The 20,187-nt window shown below is 34.2% G+C and overlaps 1 protein-coding gene across 9 annotated transcripts in view; it reads left to right on the forward strand.

Moving 5' to 3' along the window:
• LOC106457574 (CUGBP Elav-like family member 4) overlaps positions 1–20,187 on the forward strand; it is a 257,724-nt gene that overhangs the window by 128,149 nt on the left and 109,388 nt on the right. For all 9 annotated transcript variants that reach the window (XM_022383575.1, XM_022383570.1, XM_022383568.1 and 6 more), the window contains exon 2: positions 7,138–7,186. In XM_022383575.1, the coding sequence (XP_022239283.1) occupies positions 7,138–7,186 (49 nt within the window). The remainder of the gene's footprint in view (positions 1–7,137; positions 7,187–20,187) is intronic.

Here is a 20,187-nt window from a genome sequence, read left to right on the forward strand (position 1 = left end):
ATAGTTTGGAGATCATGCCCTATAATGCTTACAACCCTATTTGGTTATCAAGGACGTTGGCACGTTGTATTCTTTTTTCTTTAGAAAGAACAGCAAGTCTTCTCCATGACAAGTTTGATTTGTGCTTCCAATAATGAAAACTCCACAGAAAGATGTGTAGTCGATTCTCAAACTATAACTGGTTCTAAAATCAATATTTGATTAATAAGACTTGTTTTTCTTTCCTTCAGTTTTCTAAAATTACATCACATGACGGAAAACGACCAATCGTACCTCTGTATTCTGATTCTGATGTTTTTGAAGCATTATGTTAATTAACATGGTTTGTGTGTATGAAGAGGGACGGAGGGAGGAGGTAACAGGTTCTTCTATAGAACTGTGTGTTTGTCTACCAAAACTTCCCAACTCTACCTTTTTTAAACCTGTAATGCGTACAAATATTAGTCGGAATTATTGAACTACTGGAAAGGCCAAGCAATCAAAACTCTGTTGTAAGAATAGCACGTGTACACAAACACGCCTTCTAATTCAATCTCTTCACCTTTTTGTGTGCATTCTCCTGAAAGAGATTGCTTATTTCCCCTTGGGAGCGTTACCGATCAAGAAAACGACAAGTAGGCATCTGTTCTCTCCATATTCGTGAGTGTGTTTTACGTTTTAGTGTTTTTGCTTCACTTGTTAGGTTCTGCTTCATTTCCCGATAGAAGTTGGAACTGTGTTTGTCCATTCGCAAGCAAAAGTGCCTTTGTTTAGGATGGAAGAGAAGAACATTGTAAATGAACATACTACATGAAAACACTGACTTTGTTTATGAAAGAAGTACCAATACCAATCAGGATCGCCCAACAAAGGTCGCTGTTGTTTGATATCAATGAAACTTAAATAGTCCAAAATATCTCTCATGCATATCAACAAACACAATTTTTCAAGGAAGAAAACAATTTCACCCTGTGGCTATTCGTGAACAGAATATAAGTAACAGAATAATTATTTATATTCGATTTTTCCTAACAGTTGATGTGTAAAAACGACCTTGTTTGACTGCGGATCGGAAGGTTCAAGGCTCGAGCCGTGATACCGCTCAAGATTCTCCCACTTTCCACAATATGCGCATTATAAGAGTGACAGTCAGTCCTCTTATTTTGTTCCAGAAACGAACATACCCCCTGCGGCGGCTGATGCTGCTGCCTTTCTCTTAAGAACAGCTATATTTGAGCACCCGAACTCTCTTCAGCTTATGTGTGCATAAGGTGCTAATTAAATTGAAAATACCAAATACGAAAAAGAATACAGATCTCGCTAAATATGCTAACGTTCTAACGGTATGTAATGGAAATTTTTATATCGATTAAACACGTTCACACAAAGTAATATTTTTATCTTTGTGTTTTCTTACTACTAGCATAAATACCCGAGCTCCGATGAGGAATTCAAAGGCCCCCTCATGATTCACAGAGGCTCCAGTATACCAGTCAAGTTCCCCCCATTACCCCAGTTACATCTAGAGCTCTAAAGCTACCCAGGAGGGGGGGGAGCCTTTACCTGAAACAAGCCTCGTTAGAATATACACCAGCGGTACCTGAACACGAGTACCACGTTTAATGCCTTTATCCTATAAGTGGAGGTATAAACACAGTTTTAAACATTGTGCCCCCAGGATTAGGAGGGAGGGGATTTGAATACAAAATCTGATGCCAGATTTGGGTACAGCGGCCATGAAAACATACTACGAGATCCTCCATCATTCCTGGATGACCTTCCTTGGTATAGGAGCCATATGGATAAGGACACCCCATGGGCCACCCCGAGTTCGCACACCTAGTTTGGTCCTACTAGCACCGAAACAGAGAAAATGGCAGGAAAACAGACAATTTCACACATACAAAGATAACTACAAGGTGAACTGAAATATTGCACCTGTTGCCACGGTACAGTTCGTGTTAATATCACATTGGTGTCGGAAGCTTCAACGAAGTAAACATAATTTTTTGAGTGTTTAACTTTTAAAATAATATACATAATTTTTTGAGTGTTTAACTTTTGAAATAATATACATAATTTTATTTTTGAATAGTAAATGAAAGATGTTTCTTTTGTCAAATGCTAACATGTACTATACTGAGACCAACAAATACATAAGTAAAATTTCCACAACACGTTATTACCTAAAATGTGTACGTTTTAGCATTTTAGTAGGAAAACAACAACAATTTAATTATTGTTCAAGACTACAAGAAGAGCAAAATGATACAAGTTGCAACGGTTTTATTCGGTTATTTTATAATAAAATCTTCTCCTGTAATCTGTGTACCTAACAGTTTTACTACGTTTGAATCCCCACGTTAATACGTCTAGCATAGATATTTTTTAGCATTACCATATTTTTAACTGATCATTTTAAAACTAATATACAGGGTGATACAAAAGCTGTGCTTAATCGTGATATTTTTTTAGTCCTGCGCTTACTACGATATTGCCTCTATGTCATGTTTGTTTTTTTACGAAATGCCTCTTTTCTTTTGTTACGATAATTGGTTAGAAGCCATTTCATTAACTCTGCAAGAAACTTATGCACATTTCTAGCAGCTGTAAGGGCAGGACTTAAAATAATCATGGTGGTGTGGGGAACTCGTGTGTAGCTCACTTAGCTAGTAGGAACTTTTTATATGACATGCAAATTTTCATTTTCCCTGTGAAACTTCGTAATTACAATTTCGGACCTTCTTAATTTACTCTCTAAAGTCCCCCCCCCCACTCCAGCTTTATAAAACTTAATGAGTTTTTCCGAGTGTTGGTGTTCTTAGGTAGGCATTATATACTTGGATCTTTTCCGTTTGGTGCCCACCAACAGTAATAAGCGTCAATAAAGAACTCATCTCCAAATGCTTGACTCTTATCTTTGTGAATTTATATACAGAAATAGAAACAACGATGAAGATTTATTCAAAAAATATTGTTTAATATCGCAGAATTCGCTAAATAAATATCATATAATGTTTAATTATTTATTATGTTATTGTATTGCATTACTGGTGATATTTTCAAAACGATCTATTGGTGGGCACCAAACGGAAAAGATCCTTATACTAATATATGAAGTACATTCTATAAAATGTCTAATTATTCAGAGTAAAATAGAACGTGCTAATCACTAGCACATCTTACCCGTTACGATACAGTTATGTACACAGTGCTACAAATCATGTAGAACACCTATAGGGAAAAAAAACGTACTGCATTAAGGCACGTATAACCAATGTAGACGATCTATTTCACACTGTTCTGAAGAACTGCGAAAAGCTTTAGTTTTAGAACAGTGAAGTAATGAAGACAGGTTGCTTAAATAATGTAGTGTCCTTGAAGCGTATTACCTAGAGATGTATTAACTGTTTTTATATCGTCTAACTCTTGTTTGTCCATTCTTTTTCACATAGATTATGAGTGTTTCTTTTTTTAAATGCTGAAGGCATTGATTTATGAGGAACGCCTCTGTTTCTCTTAATCACCCTCGGAAGAATAGTGATTCATCAAATGTTCAGTGACTTATTATGATTATCAAAACTGAAACCTGCGTATTCTTGTAGTAATTACACGATGTCATGTATAGTTTAAATACTTGCGTGAGTGGTTTTCAGTTTGCTTAATTTATGTTTGTCACGACTGAACATGGTAATCTTATAAAGGCTCGCAGAATTAGAACAAATGGCTTCTGTGAGATTTACATATTTATGCCGAACATGTGAATGGAATAATTTTAATTTTTCTTTGAATCGAACAAGTAATAAAACTGCCTCTCTGAATGGATACCTTACTGAGGATATATGACAGAGAAGCTATGCGTTACCTAGTTACGAACAATACAACAACAACAACAAAAAAAAAAGATCATGAGAGGTTAGTAACGTCTTCATGTCTAATAGCATGCTTAAACATGAACAGAACGATGTCACATAGCTTTATATATTATCATTTTCAGTCGACGCTAGAAGTCGTTCATCCACCGACTTTTTTTGCGATCCATGAAACTGTTTCCCTAAAATAGTCTCCTTAATGACCATCTTTTGTAACGTGTTGTGTTTTCGCGTTAAATAACAGACCGGGCGTGACGATTCACGGTTCGCGTTCCGTTGTCGCAAAAATTCATTTCTCACATTGGGGTCTCGAGAGGTCGCTATAAGAGTGTTTGTTATGGATTTCGCGCAAAGCTACACGAGGGCTATCTGCGCTAGCCGTCCCTAATTTAGCAGTGTAAGACTAGAGGGAAGACAGCTAGTAATCACCACCCACCACCAACTCTTGGGCTACTCTTTTACCAACGAATAGAGGGATTGACCGTCAGATTATAACGCCCCCACGGCTGAAAGGGCGAGCATGTTTGGTGTGACGGGGATTCGAACCCGCGACCCGCAGATTAGGAGTCGAACGCCCTAACGACCTGGCCATGCCGGGACAAGAGTGAGGGTCAAATCCTTCCATTCGGTTAGATAAGAGCAGCCCAAGATCTGGTTGTGGGTGCTTTTGACAAACTTGACTTTTCTTTAATTTATCAATTGAAAATTAGGGACGGCTGTTTGCAAATAGCTCTTCTGTAGCTTTATGCAAAAATTCGAAAACAAACAATCAAAAGCTGAGGAGCGTCAAATGCAAAATAAAGTTAAAAATAACTTTAAGATGATAAGTACCTTACACTTGGTTGAAAATCTCAATTAAGATACTTTTAGTTGTGGCGAAAATGTTAGTTGTCGAAACATAGTGAATTGACGCTTATAAATAATCATTAATTAATTGAGACGATAGAATTCCAAAGATAAAATTTTTGTGTGTTACTTAAGCAAGACCTTTTTTGTGTGGAAATGATCAGTTAAACGGCAAAATCAATTGCAGAATACATTCAAAAAATAAAAAGTTTTAGAGCTGGGGTTTTTGTTTCATTCTTTTAAAATACTTGAATTTTTATAATATTTTATGTAGAAGTGTCAGGAACATTGTATTATGTTTGTAGAAACCAATCAATCATAATTGTAATGAAAAGACATATTAATGTCAGGAACGTTGTATTTTGTTTGTAGAAACCAATCAATCATAATTGTAATGAAAATACATATAAATGTGAGGAACGTTGTATTATGTTTGTAGAAACCAATCAATCATAATTGCAATGAAAATACATTTTAATGTCAGGAACGTTGTATTATGTTTGTAGAAACCAATCAATCATATTTGTAATGAAAATACATATAAATGTCAGGAACGTTGTATTATGTTTGTAGAAACCAATCAATCATAATTGTAATGAAAATATATATTAATGTCAGGAACGTTGTATTATGTTTGTAGAAACCAATCAATAATAATTGTAATGAAAAGACATATTAATGTCAGGAACGTTGTATTATGTTTGTAGAAACCAATCAATCATAATTGTAATGAAAATACATATAAATGTGAGGAACGTTGTATTTTGTTTGTAGAAACCAATCAATCATAATTGTAATGAAAATACATATTAATTTAGAAGGCAAAGGTAATTATTATTACCATCAAATTTTGCTCTAAATACCTATTGACTAATTAATTAAGTGAGAAATAATCAAAACACTATATATATAACTAATATTTAATCGCAAAAGAAATTACAATTTACTTTACATTCTAGCTCATTTATTTGTGAACCAAGTTAGGTTACAGACTGTGGTGTGAGATCTTATAGCATCTTTCTTTGATACGTACAGCCACATTTGGATAGGTACCGAAACTTCTTTTATGTTCAACGATAAAATAAACGACCAGCTTTTTTCCAATTCAAATCATATTTATACGGCGACTGTAAGCCAAAATCAAAAGTTTTTGAAGATGGGTCAAAACGGCTACAACATTGGATATCAGGATGCTAATCGGGCCTCCCGATACTTGCTTACATACGACATCAAGTGTAGCTTTTAGCAATTTAAAGTACCATGACACCTGACGTAACGTCTTCGTAAGCCTCGTTTCTTACAAGATTCATGCAGATATCTTTTTCAGTTTCAATTTTTGTTGAAATTCTGATTAGAGAATAACATTAACCTAAAATAACCGTTTTTTTTCTTAAAATAATCAGTTCCTATATTTAATATTTCGTTTTCTTTAAAATGAACGTATTTCTGAGAAACCTTGGTGTTTAAGCTAAGAAAAAAACAATCTCCATGGAAAGGGAAGTAGCTTTGAGGCTTGAATATAACTTTGGTGTTGAAAAGCATTAGACTCGTAAGGATTTACGAAACTAATGGTATCAGTGGTGCTTCGTTATGATATATCTTATTCTAAACAAAATAATAATAGTAATGTACCCACATTTTAATTGATTAATGCATGTTCTTGGAAATATACATATAATAATTTCAACAATGTAAAATGAAGACAATTGTTATAGTGAATTGAAATTGTATACATTTTTCAAACTGTAGCTGTTTAACTAGAAACAACAATCTCGTTATTTATACAATTATACTTTTCTCTGGATCAATTTTGACTTAGTGTGAGTAGTTTATAATCTGATACTTATATTCTTTTTTTACTTCGGTGTATGGAAATTAGTAAAGTTTTCACGGATTTTGAGACATTTTTCTAGTAGTCATTTTGTCATTGATTTTGACCAACAATTGACGTTTGGGTCTTTTATCGTTGCTTTGATGGTGTTTTAAAATGATTATTATCTCAGAGCAGTTTTGAAACCGAATAAAATCTTCTAATTAGTTTTATTTAAACTATTTTATTGCGAAAACGGTTTATTTGTAATTAAAAGTGAAAAGTCAACAATGGTACCACTTTTGCCACGCTAGCTTTTATCTCCAGGAGGTTAGAGTAAATGAACCAAATGCTACTCTAGTGTTAACATTGTTATGCAGACGTCCTTTCATCAGAAATGACAACCCACAAATACAATGCTTACCACCTCTGTGGTTTTAATTATCAACTAAATTATTTAATTACTCTCCAAATTCAAAACTGTATCCAATGAAATATAGATTACTGTCTTTCACTTCAACTATCTATATAAGTACAGTATGTTCAAGTAGAAATAATATCATACGAGTGTTCTCAGTTCTCATATTACATGTCAGAATAAATTGATTATTATTTTATTTTTTGTTTTAGATGAACCGTCCAATCCAGGTCAAACCTGCCGACAGTGAGAACAGGTGGGGTAAGTATCATTACCAAAACATTCGTAATCATTCATAATACTCTAACAAGACTGCGCAGTGTAAATTGGAAATTGAGTGTAATAAACTGAAAGTTGTGTAGAGAAGAAATATCCCTGAGCAAAAAATAATGTATTTGAGGCACAGAATGTACTAATACTACAAGAGAAAAAAGGTTTGGAACCAAAACATTGTAATAGTATGTTGATTAATGCATAATACTCTAACAAGACTGCGTAGTGTAAATTGGAAATTGAGTGTAATAAACTGAAAGTTGTGTAGAGAAGAAATATCCCTAAGCAAAAAATAATGTATTTGAGGCACAGAATGTACTAATACTACACGATAAAAAAGGTTTGGAACCAAAACATTGTAATAGTATGTTGATTAATGCATAATACATAGGTTAAAAATCCCTACTGTAACACATAATTCATTACGTTTACATATAATTATAACAATATAGTAACTTTATAATAACCTTTATATTACTTTGACCAGTCAAATTACAACCACAATATACTGATGTGTGATGAATATGAATCTTAGAATTATCTCTGTTATAAAAATAACGTAAATTGCAGATATTTTTTTTTCACCAACATTGCTCTTAATTTCTCCATTTTGGATTCAAAAACGTGTAAAAACAGCGTTTCAAATCTAACTGTAACTTTTAAATTTTCTATTATTCTTAGATTTATGTCTATTCAAAATATTGGAACAATATAGTAATGTTGTGCTTAATAGAAACGTTAGAATAACCTGTAAACATAAAACAGCATGATATTGAAATTTGGAAAAACATAAACGTGCAATAGTTGTGTTCGTTTTACAAGTTTTAGAGTAATGTTCAAACTTGTGTCTAGCCAAAACAAAGACAAAAACAAATATTAATTGTGTGATCACGATAAAACCATCACGATATTAATATTTAGGTCCAACAAAAGTTGAAAGGAAAACATGGAGTAATAACCGCTTCAGGACAAATCTTTTAATGTTTACTGGAAATGTGATCGTAATACAGATTATGGTATTATCTCCGTATTACAGACTTGAGCTCTGAAAAATTACGTTAACCATACATTCACTGTGTACTGTTGTAGTTTTCTAATAGGACTACCATAACTTAAGCTTTAAGTGCATTACTCTGTATATTCAAACCAGTATTTTGTCAACTGAAATGCTATAATTTACTGATATGTGTCATAAAATATTATCGTAACGCTATCATAATATAACACGTTCAAGTATAATATTTAGATAGTATTTCCGCTTGTAGTATGACATCGTATCAAAAACCCTTCAACATCCTGATAGAGTTATAGGCATGTATGAATTAAGCTTTTGTACATTTGATAACATTTTAACTCAAACGGCTTTGAAATCCAATAAAATTAAGAATTCAGTGCTCACTACAGGGACAAAATTGTTATTCATACAAACAAAATGGAGTCGGTCATACTGGTTTTGTGTTTTACGTAGAGCACGCTTTTTCGCATGTGACATTGTCTATTTTGTTATTTATTTACGTGTTTTTACGTTTTATAAACCAACCTAAAGTTTCTTTCAAATTTCTAAGTCATTAAACTAAATCCTTTCACTAATGTAACTACTTTATTTTCCAGTAAGTTAAAAACTCTACGGATTCAGTAACTAAGAAATCTACCGTGTATTATTAATCGACTTATCTTAGTAATTTAAAAACTCTACGGATTCAGTAACTAAGAAATCTACCGTGTATTATTAATCGACTTATCTTAGTAATTTAAAAACTCTACGGATTCAGTAACTAAGAAATCTACCGTGTATTATTAATCGACTTATCTTAGTAATTTAAAAACTCTACGGATTCAGTAACTAAGAAATTTACCGTGTATTATTAATCGACTTATCTTAGTAATTTAAAAACTCTACGGATTCAGTAACTAAGAAATCTACCGTGTATTATTAATCGACTTATCTCAGTGCCACTGCGATAAAGAAATGTAAGAAAAATATCTTTTGCTTTAGTAGGCTCGATTTATGGAATTAAAAAACATTGAACATGTTTTGGTTCATCAAGATATTTGTAGCGATATCAATTTCTTGTACTGGCTGGAGTTACAAGTAAGAATAATATAGATAAAAAACGGAATCGAATCATCCTTCAATAGACCCATAATAGACATGTAGTATGCGTGCTATAGCCGCTTCATCCAACTACAAATAGATGAGTTTTTGTTTTTTTTCATAAGCCTATATTCTGTTCCTTGTGTGTACACGTGACAGACGGATTTCACTGACGACCAGCTGTCAGGCTCACGTTAAGAAAGAACAAATCTACTTTTAGTTCCGACGAGGATAATACACTGGCGTCAGTCGGTTGAGCTTGTTCTCTTATTGGCCTTTTGAAGAACTTTACTCAAACTGACAGTTTTGATAAGAAACGGCGAAATTGAACTTGGCCAGCATGATCCACAAGAAATGGACGAAGCAGCTGGTGAAGTAACCTATATCAAATGAAGGATCTTCTCCCAGAACATTAAAATTGTTGTGATGTCTTTTCTGAAGAATTTGACAAGCAGACTCGAACGTAAAAATTGTTCAATACTTATCAAACGAATATCAGAATTCGATGAGGCAATCAGTCTTCCGGTGTGAGATATCGTCCAGCTATACCCCATTTGACACAGTTCAGCCGCGATGTCCATTAGCATCTATATTGGTGATCGCGACGTGTGTCGCATGTGTATATTCCCCAAAGAGTATGTGTCCTCCTTCTTCCTCAGAATGATGTTTATTCCAAATTACTTGTATTACACGTGTAGCTGCGTGAGTGGACAAACCATCTTTATTAACACAAACTTGAGTAAACGCATTATATCTTGCTGTGATTATATTCTTTCAGTACAGTTCTGTATGTCATAATGTTCACGAATGTAAAATGAAAAACAAAAAGTTAGACTTTTATTGCCAATAAATTTGTACTCGAACGGCATGCAATCCAATAACTTCAGTCTATCACTCCGGAGTGAAAGAAAAATTCTCGTGATGGCAAATGCACATGTGCATATGTGAAACGGAATCAAAGACTTTCTGAGTTTCTGCTGTGTTTCAATGCTGTGCTTTAGCAAGTTAATGTATTAATAATATACTAGTATTGATACTTCACATCTCACCAGAAAAACAGCTTTAGCAAAATATGGTTCAATAGTTTCCCTCATCAGGTGGCACTGGAACTAATCTAATCCTGTGCACATACATGGAAATCATTTCAAAAATGTTTCGTATCCCATATTATGTAGTTTTTAGAAGAATAAACGGTTACCTGGACTTCACTTTCATTGAATTGGGCTTTTCTTTTAATGTTGCAATCACACAACCATGCATTTTGTTAGTTTTTATTTAGTGCTTAAACGTATTACAAAAGATGGCGGCACTGCATTGATAAAGTCGTCAAAAAGCCGATTTTACTGTAGTGGAAAATTAGTGCCCTATGAACTCTTCAATAATAAATAACTCATCTTTGTAATAATGCCTCCCGGTGAGTCAGTGGTGAGTTTACGGACTTACAACGCTAAAATCCCAGGTTCGAGTCTTCCTTATTTTGTCGAAGCTCAGGTTGCCCATTGAGTAGCTTTTTTTTTGCTAAAACAGCAGTAAGAACAAGTGAAATATAGACAATATCACAACTAAGGTATGGCTTTAATACATTTGTCAAAAATACCTCAAGCATTAATGAACTCGATGAATGAAACGAGATAACAAAGTGTATTAATGCAATTTCAACCAGCAAGAATTATAAATTTTCCAAAGAAGCTGAGACCGAAATTATAAGATTCTGTTTGTTTGAGGTATTGTCATACTCTCATCATTTGGCGGTGTTAAAAAAAATCGGTGTGTCAGTAATGTCTGCCTTCTGTGACGCCTATGGTATTGGTTCGAGACAGATTACGTTGACTCACAGATACTCTTAGCCCTACGTGATATCATGCTTGATTTTTCCACTTACTTGCTGGAGCTTTTAAATTTCGCGGCAGGTCTACTGTTTCGTTTTTGAAGTAGAGTGTAGTTCTCGTGTTGCTACAGATTCATATATTTTATACATAATGGAGAATGATTTATTTCTTTTATAATTAAGTTACAATAGAGTTTTTTATTTCTGTCAAACTTCCATCTTAGGCTGCGTTGCGGTTGGTTGTGTATATAGCATCATCTGTGGTGAAGTTAGTGCATCACAAGATACGTAGAAAAGGAAACCGATATTGTGCTATATGAAATCAGTACATCAACATAGCAGGTAACCCATGAGGAATTCGAAGACGAAACTTTAGAAAAGTAAACATGCTCGCCCTTTCAGCCGTGGGGGCGTTATAGGTTGCGGTCAGTCCCACTATTCATTGGTAAAAGAGTAGCTCAAAAGTTGGCGGTGGGTGGTGAGTACTAGCTGCTTTCCCTCTAGTCTTACACTGCTAAATTAGGGACGGCTAGCGCAGATAGCCTTCTTGTAGCTTTGCGCGAAATTCAAAACAAACATACAAATAACACGTAAAGTGGATCTACGTACAAAAAGTACTACAAGCTTACAGTATTCTCATAAAAAAATTTTCTTGCGTATTACTAAAAAAAACAATCAACAAAAATATATTAATATTAGCCCAAAGTTTCAGTAATGAGTTCGTTGTACTGTGCATTATTACAAGTTGTTTCAGCCTGTACTATCGAATGTAATATCGTTATTAAGCAATGTTCATATAATTCTGGTTTCTTTCTTTTTCTCAATGACCAGTATTATTTAATGCTACATAAAAGTTATGTGTATTCTAACTGTTTCTTCAGTTGCAACTGATTCTATGCTAGAATGTTTTCGCCACTATTTTACTAACATGCGCACTCCAGTATATCACTACTCTCTTGAGTTAAAAAAGACTCTAAAGATGTACTTTAGAACTTAAGGCTTACTTCAAAGTTTTGTTTACCGTAGCTTTTAACGTTTACTCTATTCACCGGTATAAGGCATTATATTTTTATTGTAATTTTGTTGAGTGGATTGTTTGTTTTCTTTTAGCGCAAAGCTACACATTAGATTATCTGCGCTGTGTCCACCGAGGGGACTTAACCTCAAATTTTAGTGTTATAAGCCCAGAAACTTATAACGCTGAGCCTCCGGGGGGACCTTCTAAATTGAATGAAATAGTATATGATATGAAACTCTTATAATAGTAAGAAATTGCTTTACCAAGAAGTGTAACATTGTAACAAAATTGTATTAAATTAGTAGTTCACAGCTATTGAGAAAAAAAATTTTAGCCACAGACGGTGATATTCTTTACAACTGAGTTATATGGCAATGATATTATTTAGAGCTGAATTATATGACGATGATATTCTTTACACCTGAGTTATGTGGCGATGATATTCTTTACAGTAGTTATATGGCGGTGATATTCTTTACAACAGAGTTATGTGGCGTTGATATTATTTAGAGCTGAGTTATATGACGACGATATTCTTTACAACAGAGTTATATGTCGATGATATTCTTTATAACAGTTATATGGCGATGATATTCTTTACAACTGAGTTATATGGCGATAATATTATTTAGAGCTGAGTTATATGTCGATGATATTCTTTAATGCAGAGTTATATGACAACGATATTCTTTAGAGCAGAGTTATATGTCGATGATATTATTTACAGCAGTTATATGGCGGTGATATTCTTTACACCTGGGTTATGTGGCGATGATATTAGTTAGAGCTAAGTTATATGACGATGGTATTTCTTAGAGCTGAGTTATATGACGACGATATTCTTTACAGCAGAGTTATATGTCGATGATGTTATTTACAGCAGTTATATGGCGGTGATATTATTTACACCTGAGTTATGTGGCGATGATATTATTTAGAGCTGAGTTATATGACGACGATATTCTTTACAGCAGAGTTATATGTCGATGATATTCTTTACAGCAGTTATATGGCGGTGATATTCTTTACACCTGAGTTATGTGGCGATGATATTATTTAGTGCTGAGTTATATGACGACGATATTATTTAGAGCTGAGTTATATGATGGCGATATTCTTTACAGCAGATTTATATGACGACTATATTCTTTACAGCAGTTATATGTCGATGATATTCTTTGCACCTGAGTTATGTGGCGAACAATAGTTTTTAATCATATATCAAACATATATTTTGTATTCTACAAAGAAAATACACTTGTGCAAAAATCCGAGAAGCAAATTAAACTAGCCAGAAAACACATGTTAGTAAATGAAGGATTAAATATGTTTTAACCAGTATTGGAAAAATCTTCAACCTTTTATTGGTTTCACCATACTTAAGTGGAGTAAAAACGTACAAAGCTAAATGATTTTCTGGAAATGTTAATTTTTTTAATAAGAGTAAAGAATTACACCTTCCGTTCCCAATCATGCTCATTCTAATGATCACAATTACGTACTATTGCACAACATCCAATTTCCATTGGAAATAGTTTCTGTTAAGGACGTTGACGCCAAACAAACCTTGACAGAGTTTCCACAGGCTCTCCACAGTATGCGGATTTTGGCTCAAGGGTTCATTGGAGGAGACTTGACAGGTATGTGATCGAAATGGATTGCTATGATTCCAGTTTCTTCAGCCATTTTCCTTATGTAAACAGCCGTTGATTTCAAGCTGTGGCTAGATGATTATAATCCTTCATCGACTTCAAATATTTGTTTATTATCTTGTCTACAGTATACTAGGAGATAAGCCTACCTTCACGTCAATGGTTTTTAGGATATGAGGATTTTTCTTTCGTAACCATAGCCTTCACTTTGCAGAGGACGTTGGTTTTCTTAGAGGCTGGTAGCTTACCCTAAAAACACACACACACACATACGCAAGAAAAAAATTGAGAAGTTGTGTAGTTTCAACAGTGTTCTTGAGCACGTCTTATTGAAATAGCAATTATTCAGACTAGTTTGTTTGTTTGTTGGTTTGAATTTATGCACAAAGCTACACAATGGACTATCTGTGCTCTGCCCACCACGGGTATCGAAACACGGTTTCTAGCGTTTTAAGTCCGTAGACATACCGATGTGCCACTGGGGGCATTCAGACTAGATGGGTAGTATATATATATATATATATATATAATAAAACCATCTCTGATATGTAGCTCACAAAAACGTATGCCGACTCTCTCGGATGTTTTAGTTTTACCAACCTGATAAAGATTGTTTGTTTGTTTGTAATTAAGCACAAAGCTACACAATGGGCTATCTGTACTCTGCCCACCACGGGTATCGAAACCCGGCTTTTAGCGTCGTAAGTCCGCAGACGTACCGTTGTGCCAATGGGTGGCCCTGATGAAGAAAGATGGTGTTTTTATACAAAACCGTAGATTATTTGATAATGTGTTATTTTTTGTTACTCAAAGCATGATATCTTAGACACGTGAGAAGCGAGCTACAAGGATTGTTATAGGTCAAGTCTTAAAATTACTGAAATATTAAAACGACTCGTTACCTTCGTTTCATTAACAAATGACAAATAACTAGGTTATCTGAAATAAATAGTCATTTTTGTTTTGTTTGCATTGCAAATGATAAATATTCTTCAATTAACACTACAAACTATGAACCAGGATAGCAGTTCCTCAATTCTCAATTTTAATTATTCGTTCACATGATAAAATAATATTTCGTCCGTTAGTTAATACATGCGTTTTGCGAACGTAAGCCAATAATGATTGTTCAGCTCTTGTGTATATTCAGTTTATGAGCAGGAAGTTTTTAATTAATTCACCAGTTTTTGGCTTACAATATCTTCTAATTCCATACTAACATTTCAGAACCAGATAATGTATATATGAATGTTAAATTGTCACTAAGTTTTGCAGTATTCACGCTAGCCATGGCTCTTCTATTATATTTAGGAAGTTTTCCACACACACACTAATAAGTCTTGACAAAAAAGCGTAGAAAAATACATTTTTTGTAAATAACTTGTTGAACGACCACCTTTCATCAGATGAACTCCGTTCAGCCACGCGAAGAGAAATCGTTTGAAACGCTAAACATTATAATCGCGCGTTTTCCATTTGACGTTGTGTTACTGTAACGTTTGTGTCTGTTGTGTGCCAAAGCCAGTCATAAGTTATTATAAGTTACTTTGTGTCAAGAACTGAGATTAGTAAATTATCATAACAATGTAGAATATATAATATATGCACCCGTAAAGGAAGAGACTTACCATTAACGTGAAGTACCGTGTTGGATTGGAAACATGCCAAACCCAACTATAATGAATAAACCCCAGCTCATGCAAATAATCCTCATTGGTGTGAAATGTAACTTAGTAATTTACTTCGGGGTTCTTTCATGTTACCAACGAGCTGTAATATTTCGATTTTTGAGAAACTTTGGAATTATTTAATCCCTAAAACGATAGTTCAATGTACAATCATTGCCATGAATATTTTAAACTGTTGAATGTGTACTTAGCTAGACGTTACTTTTACTTCCGAATAAAGCCAGAAGTCTACATATAGTTACTTGAGGTATAGATCAGCCGCTGTAATGTTATCGTGTTTTTGGTGATACATGTCTTGCTACTAGTTTACTCACAGAAATACTACAGGCGAGGTATTAAAAATTCATTCTACGTATAAGAAAAACATTGATTTTTACCTGTTGTGATGCATGCTTGTATTTCATATGTTATGTGAAATATCGAACATAAATACAGAAAGTGAAGACCAGGCAGTTACTGGATGCCTGCTCACGTTCATCAGGTTCTCAGAAACTCGGTGAACGTTGTAATAAGACAGTACCAAATATAACAGCCTCTCACATCAATGCTGTTACATCTAAAATTTAAAACATGAAATCACTCAATGGCCCATAATCTCTTATCATACTACAGTTGTTGAATTTGAAACATGAACTAACACCCAGATAAGTAAATCGCTAAGGGCTTTTCCACATCATGTTGCTTAGATAACCAGTCGGGTGCGCAAGAAAAAGAGCAGAAAATAATATGCTAAACACTTCGCTAGCGTAATGCGCTCGTAGCGTAACGTTTCTATTCACGATAGATACCTTTCTTACTACTGTTGAGTATTTTACATGTAGTATTACGGTTTTATCGATATTGTTTAGAGTAATGTATTGTTGTATGGCTTAATAACGTTGAACAATGTTGTGGCATCATAAAGTCATTAGACATTGAATATTGTTCTTGTTACATCACTTAAATTATTGAACACTGAATGTTGTCCTTGTAGTGCCACAAGTTTATTAAACCTTGAATGTTGTCCTTGTAGCGCCATAGGCTTATTAAACGTTCGGTATCACCCTTACATAGCAAGATGTTGAATATTTTCTTTGTAACATTAAAGGTTTATTGATATTTAATGTATTTGTATTGTTACGGTTTTAGAGATATGCAAACTGAGGTACTCGTCCTTTGTCCGGGCTATGAACTAAAAAAATGTGGAGTTGGATGTTATGATAAATAAATAAAAAAATCCTAACTTTCACAAAATTTATTTATAACATAACATATTATTACAGTATTCATTATCACCTCACCAAAAGGTTTGTATAAGCTTTTAGAACTCAATATGTATACATTGTGTGATGATCAGGGTAATTATGTAGGAAGAGGTAGCGACAAAACTAGTGACGATAGGGGAACTTTCTGTTAACCGCTTTCTAAACCCAGCTCTTAATATCCTTCCACAGTGTTTTACGCGATTAATTAATTGATGGTCATTGGCCGCAGAAGTATCTTATGGGCCGAAGTTGAAACGTCACTGGTCAAAGTAGTAAATGGGTATAACTCAAGAAACGGATCTTATGGTGGCTGTTGGACTAGATACTTTAGCTAGCGCACTCTCCGAGATATATAAGACATTTGTGTGACCTCTCCCACACTGTCTGCATGTTGTTGTATAGAAAATTTAATAAAATTATTTTTTTTTGGTGTAAGGATGTGACTCCACTTATGAATGTAATTAACTTTAACTTACATCAAATATAATAACTGCCCAATAACAGCAATAATGGGATTGTGAACCACCCAGTAACATGCCACTTGTTCCAATCTATCATCCCACAACGTTTGGTTGAGATTGGCCTAGCGAACTACCAGTAGTTAGATAACGGACAAACAGACAGACACACAGCTTTTTGTGCTTTATATATATATAGAAGATATCTTGTTTGTAGCTTTTATTATAGATGTGGTGATAAGGTTTCGTTAATAATAAATGTTACTATGGTGGTTCGTTTTTGTAGATTTAACACACCTTATTTGTAACGTTACATTTATGTAGGTGCTGAATATGTTCTTGTTTCACTGTACTACTTTCCTTTAGCAATTATTTCATAACGCTCTATTACAAAGAACCTCCGTATGTTGTTTACAATTATGAATTATTATTGATATTGAATGCAATTTTTTTATTCTTTTTTGCTGTAGCGTTGTGATTTTGTTGATAATGAATATTTTGCTTCAATTGTTACAATTATAAGTGTGGGATGCTGGAATATCCGCTCTTACCATTACGCTTTTACAAGCTTTGAATATTCTTTTTGTAGTGTTATGTTGAAAACCACGTTTATAGTGCTGCGTTTGAGCAGTCTTGTTAGATTTCGCGCTTGTACCTTTAAACTTTGATAAATATTGAAAATATTATGCGTATTATAATAACATCCATATTAGCACTGGAATATTCTTTACTCAAACATTAATACGTATTGTATGTTTAACGTGTATGGTGTAATAGGATATTAGAATTAGGGATTTGCGTGTTGCTGCAACAAATTAATATATTTTTTTTATACTAAAAGAGTTTGTTATAATAGTCTAGTAGTCGTTGATTGCTGCATATAGAAAGTATTTACGTGCTTGGAGTACAAAATAACATAAGATGACAAGTCTAAATTTTGATTCAAATTACTCAATGTGCCAACACGCTAGGATATCCACGAATGAGTGCAGATAATGTCACGTTACGTGTTGTGATATAACACATTCCTAGTTAGTCATAGCGTCAACCAAGCTCTAGAATAGTTGATTGTTAGCAACAGAGTATACAATTGTAGGACCTTAATGTTCCTTAGTTTTGCTGGGGCGCGATAAGGTATTGGCAGGTTCGTTCACTCTGAGAAACAGATGTTTTGAACATCATGCGTTTACTTGTCAAACCTTAAAACGAAGCTCGTTTTTGATGAACATTTATATGATTAATGATAAACCTTTCGCTGAGCACATTTGGAGATTCTGCCTCAGCACCAAAGTGTAACTTTTAGTGTTTAATGTGATCAGCGGTTCGAAATCTGTCAAGTGATCGCAGATTTTTCTGACATTTAAATATGTTTCTTTAGTGAGTTATCGTAAAAGAAAGAGAAAACCGAGGACATAGATTAGTGTTAACTAAGAATGTGTAAAAAAACAAGTTCAACAAGTGACCTTTAGCTTTTGTTGTCTGCTTTTCTTATTGCTTTAATTCACTGCTTAATTGTTCGAGGATCTTTATAACAGAGCATCGTGAAATAATTGTTGAAGGGAAACTTTGTGAATAAAAATTCTAAAATAGTTTCGTGATATGAAGGTTATTACGAAACTCAGCTGAAGATTGGAGTAGCATCAGAATAAAATGGTTTATATTTCATTAATTATCACCGTTCTTTTTGACAGTTTTTAACCTTCATAACAGTGATTTCGTTTTTGGACTTGAGATTTAAGGAGAAATAGTTCATTCAGAATGCGTTACTGTTTGAGTATAGTCAAAAAGTCGTCAAAGTAGGGTGATTTGTTTTATCAATTTAAATGAGATTTCCAACATTTTATCGTGAAAGAAAATAAAAGTACTAGCATCATAATAGTAAAGAATAAAAAACACCACAGACATGGCTAGGTGATTAGGGCGCTCGACTCCCAATCTGAGGGTCGTGGGTTCGATTCCCCGTCCCACCAAACATGCTCGCCCTTTCAGCAAGGGGGGGAGATTATATTGTTCGGTCAATCCTACTATTCGTTGGTAAAAAGAGTAGCCCAAGAGTTGGCGGTGGGTGGTGATGACTAGCTGCCTTCCCTCTAGTCATTTCATTGCTAAATTAGGGACGGCTAGCTCAGACAGTCCTCGTGTAGCTTTGTGCGAAATTCAAACCATTCTCATAAACCGTTTGTTCTCGGGTCAGATTAATTTCGCTTTTGTTTCGTCGCTAATATTTCACCTCCAAGTCCAAACTTATTCATTTCATAACTTTTAATCGTCGACTTTTTTTGAAAGCGCATTTATAAGATTAATCCAAATCTTATCTAGACCTAAGTGAGCGTGAAACAATATGTATAATCAACAGTGACTTTGGGTGAAAGATCAACGATGAAAGAGCTGACAGTGAAAACAATTTGTATATTTCTTGATGACAGTGAAAAGGTCTGTTAAGGTTAGTTTTATAGTTTGTTGGTTTGTTTGTAGTTATGCATAAAGCTACACAATGAGCTATCTGCCCACCACGGGTATCGAAACCCGATTTCTAGCGTTGTAAGTCCGCAGACATGCCGCTGTGCCACTGGGGGGGGGGGGCTAGTTTTATAGAAAGGCGCTTAAAACAAGTGCTTGTTGACTGTACGTTATGGCCATTAAGTTTACTGATAAAAAATACTGGTTGTTTTTGTTTCCATACGGTTGATCTTCAAGTTTTAAGTTCGTACCGTATTGTTTTAAAACGAGTCATTCACCGGTGGCTGAAAGGCTGATAAAGCAAACGTTTTCTGAATGTTATCGAATGAAAGATCCTACGCATAACTAATTTCTATTGTATAATTACAAAATCATAAGAGTAGAATCAGATTATCTTGGAATGAAGTGTTAACAATACGTTTGTTTATTTAAAAGCGCAGCGCGCGACAAATATGTATTTAATATTGTTTCATAATCAGAAAGCAGACGAATTGATTAAATACTGTTGCGTCAGCGAGGTCACGTGACTAGTATCACGCCACTTCT

Source organism: Limulus polyphemus, unplaced genomic scaffold (genome assembly GCF_000517525.1).
Source record: "Limulus polyphemus unplaced genomic scaffold, Limulus_polyphemus-2.1.2 Scaffold347, whole genome shotgun sequence".
Lineage (NCBI taxonomy): Eukaryota > Metazoa > Arthropoda > Merostomata > Xiphosura > Limulidae > Limulus > Limulus polyphemus.